General features: G+C 30.5%; 2 protein-coding genes across 4 annotated transcripts in view; one reads left to right on the top strand and one right to left on the bottom strand.

Annotated features, from left to right (window-relative positions):
* The first annotated feature begins 485 nt into the window (after positions 1-485).
* Positions 486-6,077, top strand: LOC108578952 (probable phosphorylase b kinase regulatory subunit alpha). 3 transcript variants are annotated; one of them, XM_017942371.1, is made up of 14 exons: positions 486-1,411; positions 1,488-1,803; positions 1,876-2,089; positions 2,181-2,290; positions 2,376-2,523; positions 3,371-3,549; positions 3,622-3,772; positions 3,884-3,913; positions 4,090-4,382; positions 4,520-5,075; positions 5,174-5,226; positions 5,296-5,454; positions 5,520-5,777; positions 5,850-6,077. In XM_017942371.1, the coding sequence occupies exons 1-14, from the start codon at positions 486-488 to the stop codon at positions 6,075-6,077; spliced, it is 3,621 nt and encodes a 1,206-aa protein (XP_017797860.1). The 3 variants fall into 3 exon arrangements, with proteins under 3 accessions (XP_017797860.1, XP_017797863.1, XP_017797862.1); XM_017942374.1 differs by lacking the exons at positions 2,376-2,523; positions 3,884-3,913 and adding an exon at positions 3,039-3,186; XM_017942373.1 differs by lacking the exon at positions 3,884-3,913.
* A 295-nt stretch (positions 6,078-6,372) lies between these two features.
* The window catches only part of LOC108578976 (39S ribosomal protein L28, mitochondrial), a 1,594-nt gene continuing 1,306 nt past the window's right edge, over positions 6,373-6,660 (bottom strand). The window contains exons 5-6 of the mRNA XM_017942401.1: positions 6,504-6,660; positions 6,373-6,427 (exon numbers count right to left, since the gene is read on the bottom strand). The exon at positions 6,504-6,660 is cut by the window's right edge and continues 28 nt beyond it. Of these exons, the coding sequence (XP_017797890.1) occupies positions 6,373-6,427; positions 6,504-6,660 (212 nt within the window). The remainder of the gene's footprint in view (positions 6,428-6,503) is intronic.

Genomic DNA, 6,660 nt, shown 5'->3' with positions numbered 1-6,660 from the left:
ACTCCTATTTTTCTTACATAATTAAATATTTTTTTAAATGTATAGTGACATATAACTTGTTTACGTTTATATGTGTAATACGATAATATGCGCGGGATGTGAACATTACCTTTGTAGTTTTCTTATGATAATGTAGAGGTCTACTGTGTTTGACATTCGTTTCACATTGTATATAAAATGTTCATGTGTATATGCTTTCCACTTTGTGTAGATATCTTATAAAATGTGCGTACAACAAATTTTTATACTTTTTATGTGACGATTTACTTACATATGTATATACATATTCTTCTTAGTAATTAAATAAAAATTGAAGGAAATTATTCCAAAGGTATTTTAAAAGAATAATTTAAACTTAACCTCCAAATGAAATGAGAGATAATAAATATACTACAGAATTTTAAGAATTTAATGTGTTTTTAAAGTATAAAGTAGTAGTAAAAATATTTTGAGAATTTGTAGAAATTTGAGAAAATATTTTCAAAATGAGAAGTCGTAGTAACTCTGGTGTTCGTTTGGATTATTACCAACGAATTGTACACAAAATTATTATGAAACATCAAAATGCAGTCACAGGACTTTTTCCTGCTAGTCCTGAAAATGACCATGCATGGGTTCGTGATAATGTGTATTGTATCCTTGCTGTTTGGGGTCTTTCAATGGCATATAAAAAAATTGCTGATGCAGATGAAGATAGAGCTAAAACATATGAACTTGAACAAAGTTGTGTGAAATTAATGAGAGGTTTATTAATGGCAATGATGCAACAAAAAGAAAAGGTTGAACGATTTAAATCTAGTCAAAATCCAAATGATGCTTTACATGCTAAATACAGTTCTGTTACTGAACAAACTGTTGTGGGTGATACAGAATGGGGTCATCTTCAAATAGATGCCATTTCCCTTTATTTATTAATTCTAGCACAAATGACAGCATCTGGATTACAAATTGTTTTTAATCTGGAGGTTGCGTTTATTCAAAATTTAGTATTTTACATTGAGTCAGCTTATTGTACTCCTGATTATGGAATTTGGGAACGAGGTGATAAAACAAATCATGGATTACCAGAATTAAATGCTAGTAGCATTGGAATGGCAAAAGCTGCAATGGAAGCAATGAATGAACTGGACTTATTTGGTGCAAGAGGTGGACCTACTTCAGTAATTCATGTATTAGCAGATGAAGCACAAAAATGTCAAGCTGTTTTACAGTCCATGTTACCACGTGAATCTAATTCAAAAGAATTAGATAGCGGATTATTATCTGTTATAAGTTTTCCAGCATTTGCTATAGATGAACCTAATTTAATTCAATTAACAAGGGATGCTATAACTAAAAAGTTGCAAGGTCGTTATGGTTGTAAAAGATTTTTAAGAGATGGATATAAAACACCAAAAGAGGATCCTAATAGGTGAAACAAATTGAAGAAGTAGTATTTCCAAATATAATATGCACATTTACTAATAAATATATTATAATTATAATAGGCTTTATTATGAACCATGGGAGTTACGCATGTTTGAAAATATAGAATGCGAATGGCCTTTGTTCTTTTGTTATTTAATTGTGGATTATTGTTTCCAAGGCAATAATGAAGCTGTAACAGAATACACAGAACAATTGGAAGAAATAATGATTAAAGCAGAAGATGGAATAAAATTAGTTCCTGAATTATATTCTGTAGAAGCTGTGAATGTATCAGCAGAGTATGCTGAACCAGGTAGTCAAAAACGAATTGCATTAGGTCGATGTCCATTTATGTGGGCTCAATCTCTTTATATATTAGGAAAATTATTACAAGAAGTAAGTAGAGAAAAATTGAAAAAATACATACATAAAATTCAAATTTTTCTTTAATTATATTTTCAATAATAGGGTTTTCTTGCTGTGGGAGAATTGGATCCACTGAATAGACGTTTATGTAGTGAAAAAAAACCAGATGTTGTAGTACAAGTTGTTATTTTGGCAGAAGATGCTGAAATTAGAGAAAAAATAGCTCAACACGATATTCATGTTCAAACTATTGCAGAAGTTGCTCCAATTGAAGTGCAACCTGCCAAAGTACTTAGTCATTTGTATACATATTTAGGTATTTTTGAACTACTAAATTCTTCAAATAATTATTATAACTTATAATTACATATTTTTTAATCCTTTTTTTAAATTTAAAATATTTTTAGGTCGAAATCAAAAATTAGGGTTGTCTGGACGTAAATCAAGAGATGTAGGAATTTTAAGCACCAGTAAATTATATTCCTTGAACGATAAAATATTTGCATTCACACCACAGGTAAGTATTCCGAAACCCGTCGCACTGTCTGCTCTCATACTTTTATTTCTTTCTTATGTTGCCTTGTTCTTGCATCAAACATTAGTTGACAGACATGACCCGCTTCTACATCGCATCGGACTATGAGCTCATGATTGACATATTCAAAGGCGAAATTAATTTCTTGAAGTCTAGCTGGCAGAACATGTTAGGCCGGCCTCTTGTGGTCATGCCCCTCAAGAACATTCATCTAGGTACAGTAATTTAATATTTAAAAACCATAGTTTTTATCTGTGTTACTTGTTTTCTAATGCATGGGAAACTATAATAATATAATTTCAAAGCAATGAAACTTTAAAGTAATAGAGATAAAATATGGTTTTTAAGTAAAGTAGTTTTTATTCTGAGTTTCATGTTTTACTGAAATTATGTAAATACATTATCCAAAGAACATCTAACATGTCTGCCTGCTTGCGTGCATTTGTTTTTGTTATAAATTTTACTTAGTGGCTATGGAAGGTCTTAATGCAATTTGATTAGCTAAAATAAGTGTTTCACTAGTTATTAATGTTTATCATATGATATTTAAACGTTAATATCATAATATTCATCATGAGCAAAATCGATCAATATTGAAAATATTTAATAAAAATAAAATAATAAAAATAAAGAAATTGAGGAAAGCCCGTTTTTTCTTCAATATGAAATCTAACAGTCTAAGATGACAGCTTATGTGTGCGGTGATGTGCGCGTTTGTTGCATGTCTTAGAACTTTGATGCGGAGGAGTACTACACGACAAACGATGCAGCCCTCCTTGTCAACACTTTTACAACCAACTTGGCCTTCCTCACCATCAACTGGAAGCAAATGCTCGGCAGGCCAACTATAACACTTGTTGCTACTCATAATCATCTAGGTATGCCACAGGCAGCTTTAGATCATTCAGGACAAATATTTAATTAAAACATTTACTAAAAATAGGATAAAATTTGTTTAAAAGTAATACATTATAAAATCAATGTAGAAAACATTATTTCCTTTATTCCTAAAAAAAATCAAAATCAATCCTTTCATATTTTATAACATAATTATTATTTTAGATCAAGGGAAAATACCATTAGCAATGATAACTACTATGAAGAAGTTAAAAAGTGGTTATATTAATGGTACACGAGTTTCGTTGGGAAATTTGAACGATTTCTTGAGTACTTCGTGCATTACAAATTTGAGCTTCTTAGGAAGTTCTGAGGATGGTAGACCAGACAAATTAAATTCTCAGGTAATGAAGATATGTATTACAAACTAACATGTATAATGCAATATTTTATATATTTTATGTACATTTAATAAGGTCCAACAATATTTGGAAGAACATCTAATGCGCCCATTTCCACATCGTACAGGTCTTCTCAATAGACCGGTAATTAGAACTGATAAAAATTTAAGGCGGAGAATGTCCGTAAAAGGTGCTATAAAGAAAACAAGGTCAATCGCTATAGAACGTAAGTTGTATTTATTTTATACATTAATCTTACAAACTATTTAAATTCTTAACACTCTGATTGCATGCTACTTAAAGAGGATCCTTAAACGTTTGTACAATATATTCCTATATATCGTGATTCCTACCATCCTACAAGAATGTAAGTATACTAATTCTTGGTAACCAGTTTCTAAATTATATTAATAACAGAAACAAATTTAACATGTCTGTTTTTTAATATATTATGTAACGTTAAACGAATTTAATGACTAAATAATTCAATGATTAGCAAAATAATTTTTAAAAGGAATGAAAAAATACTAATATAATTTGTAGCTGAAATTCTTGGGATGGCAGGAGAAGAGAGAAGACCTTCTGCTGTTTTAAGTACAAATCCATTTATTGAAGTGACAGATACAACGTTAACTCCCAGTGCTACACAGTTAACCCCTGCAGACCAAACGCCCTCTCCTACAGATGATTTATTATCTTGGACAAATTCTCCAAAGCTACATAGGCACAGAGGTATAGGTGAAACTCAATATGCAGATACAGAAGTTGAGGAATTATTATCTATGCTTCGAGAAACTGAAAGTTTGGAAGAACAAGGAGACATTTTACAATATCTCGTAAGTTACAAAAATCGTACCACAATAAACCCTACATATCAAGCATTTTTTTAAATATATAGGATTAAAGTTGTCTTTATCTGTTTGAAAAAGGTTTCTTTATTTCTTTAAGAGTAATTCTTAATTTAAATACATAGGTTGATTCTCAAGGTCTGTATTTTAATACTGGCATGGTTGAAGAAAGCTATCCAGTCCTGATAAAAGATTTATTGAAAGATCTTTACGAAAAAGCTTGTCAGCAAAAATTGTGGGGAATTGTACGTCACACGGCTGGCATGTTAGGGAAACGGGTCGAAGATTTAGCTAAAGCAGTCACCGATTTATTAGTTCGTCAAAAGCAAGTTACAGTTGGAATGCCACCAACTAACGAGCACACAATTGTCGCACCATTGCCAGAAAACGAATTACGAGCCTTAATTCATCAAGCGTACGGTGATGATGAATCTACTGCTATGTTAACACAAGAATTACTTGTGTATTTGGCAATGTTTATTAGAACGGAGCCGCAATTGTTTCATGAAATGCTTAGGCTTAGAGTAGGTTTAATAATTCAAGTAATGGCTACTGAATTATCAAGAACATTAATATGTACCGGAGAAGAAGCATCCGAACATTTGCTTAATTTATCACCATTTGAAATGAAGAATCTTTTACATCATATTATGAGTGGAAAAGAATTCGCTATTAGCAGCGGTACGTTTACAATTTTCATTATAAATTGATTAATTTAATGGAATTTGATAAAATTGGAATTTTATTTTCATTTAAAAATGATTTATTCTTGTTTTCAGTTGGTCGAGGAAATTTTTCTGTTATCAGTTGCAAATCTAGTAGAGTCAGTAAGGTAATGTACTTATTGATATGACGACTTTTGTTTTTCGAAAATTATTACAATTTTAGTGCTTTACTTCAGAAATCACAAATTGGAGGCTTCTTAAGTCCCGATCAAACTGATGCTAATGAAATAGAACCAGATCGACAAGGTCAATGGTTACGACGACGAAGATTAGATGGTGCATTAAACAGAGTTCCGCGAGATTTTTATCCTCGAGTATGGCAAGTTCTGGAACGGGTAAGTATACAATTTTTCGCATATAAAATTTTCAATTTATGAAATTAATTTTTCCATTTTTACAGTGTCAAGGTTTAGCAATTGAGGGTAGAGTTCTACCTCAAAATCTTACGCAGGAAATGACACCTGGGGAATTAAAGTTTGCATTAGCAGTAGAAACTGTTTTAAATACTATACCGCAACCAGAATATCGTCAATTAGTAGTTGAAGCTTTAATGGTATTAACTTTAGTAACTGAGTATAACGTGGTAACTTCTCTAGGTGGACTTATTGCAGTGGAACAATTAGTTCACAAAGCTAATGCCATTTTTTTAGACGATCAGGTATAGCTTTATTTGTACAATGCAATATATGTAAAATAAAATATATTTACTAAATATATTTTCAATAATTAGATGAAGATTGATGGCGATGCTACGTTATGTTGTGCCAAACCAAAAGAACAACGCGAAACAACTGCAATGGGAAATCTTCTTTGTGGTGGAGCAGCATATGTTTGTCAACATTTTTATGATAGTGCTCCAAGTGGTAGTTTTGGAACCATGACATATATTACAAGAGCCATATCTTCACTATTAAATTGTTTGCCAAAGGATGGTGATTTGGAGTGTACAATATCATAGTTATTTATTTCTTAGAAATAACAAATTTTTAGTTAATATCTAGCAAACATATTTGTGTTAATAATTTTTTAGAATTTATTGTAAAATATAAACAAAGAACTTAAAAAAAATGCTTAAAGTTTCACATTAACGATCAAATATTACTTGACAAATATTTTGAACACTTTAATTTTCTATATTAAAATTACCAGTGTTCATAATGTATCAAATATATAAAGAAAGATTAAGCTATCTGATATATCATTTATTTCTCTCATTTTCTTTATTTATAATATACAACAATATAATACATGTACTAATCAGATTTTGATTTGGTAAAAGGATTCCATTTTATTTTCCATGTTGAAGACCTGCAAAAATAATTTTCCATTATTTCTTGTTGAAAATATAAAAGTTTAAATAAAACATAATTTATTGTATAAGTACTTTGCTACTGTTTCTTCTGCTTCTTCAATTTCTTTTTCCTTAAGCATTTCAATTAACTCAGACCTGTATTGAAGTTTTAAAGGCTTCACTTCTTGCTTAGCTTGCTTTTGCTGTATCCATTTTTTACAAGCTTCTTTATATGGTAAACCATACCATT

The sequence above is a fragment of the Habropoda laboriosa genome, unplaced genomic scaffold (assembly GCF_001263275.1).
Source record: "Habropoda laboriosa isolate 0110345459 unplaced genomic scaffold, ASM126327v1 scaffold30, whole genome shotgun sequence".
NCBI lineage: Eukaryota > Metazoa > Arthropoda > Insecta > Hymenoptera > Apidae > Habropoda > Habropoda laboriosa.
The sequence above is the reverse complement of the archived record's forward strand: the minus strand, read 5'-3'. Positions and strand labels throughout refer to the sequence as shown.

Bases quoted from the DNA above. Each gene is read 5' to 3' on its own strand.
- LOC108578952 (XM_017942371.1), top strand. From the start codon at position 486: ATGAGAAGTCGTAGTAACTCTGGTGTTCGTTTGGATTATTACCAACGA. The intron at 3,773-3,883 runs GTAAGTTGTATT...ATATATTCCTAT, and splicing joins AAGGTCAATCGCTATAGAAC to ATATCGTGATTCCTACCATC. The intron at 5,076-5,173 runs GTACGTTTACAA...TCTTGTTTTCAG, and splicing joins AGAATTCGCTATTAGCAGCG to TTGGTCGAGGAAATTTTTCT.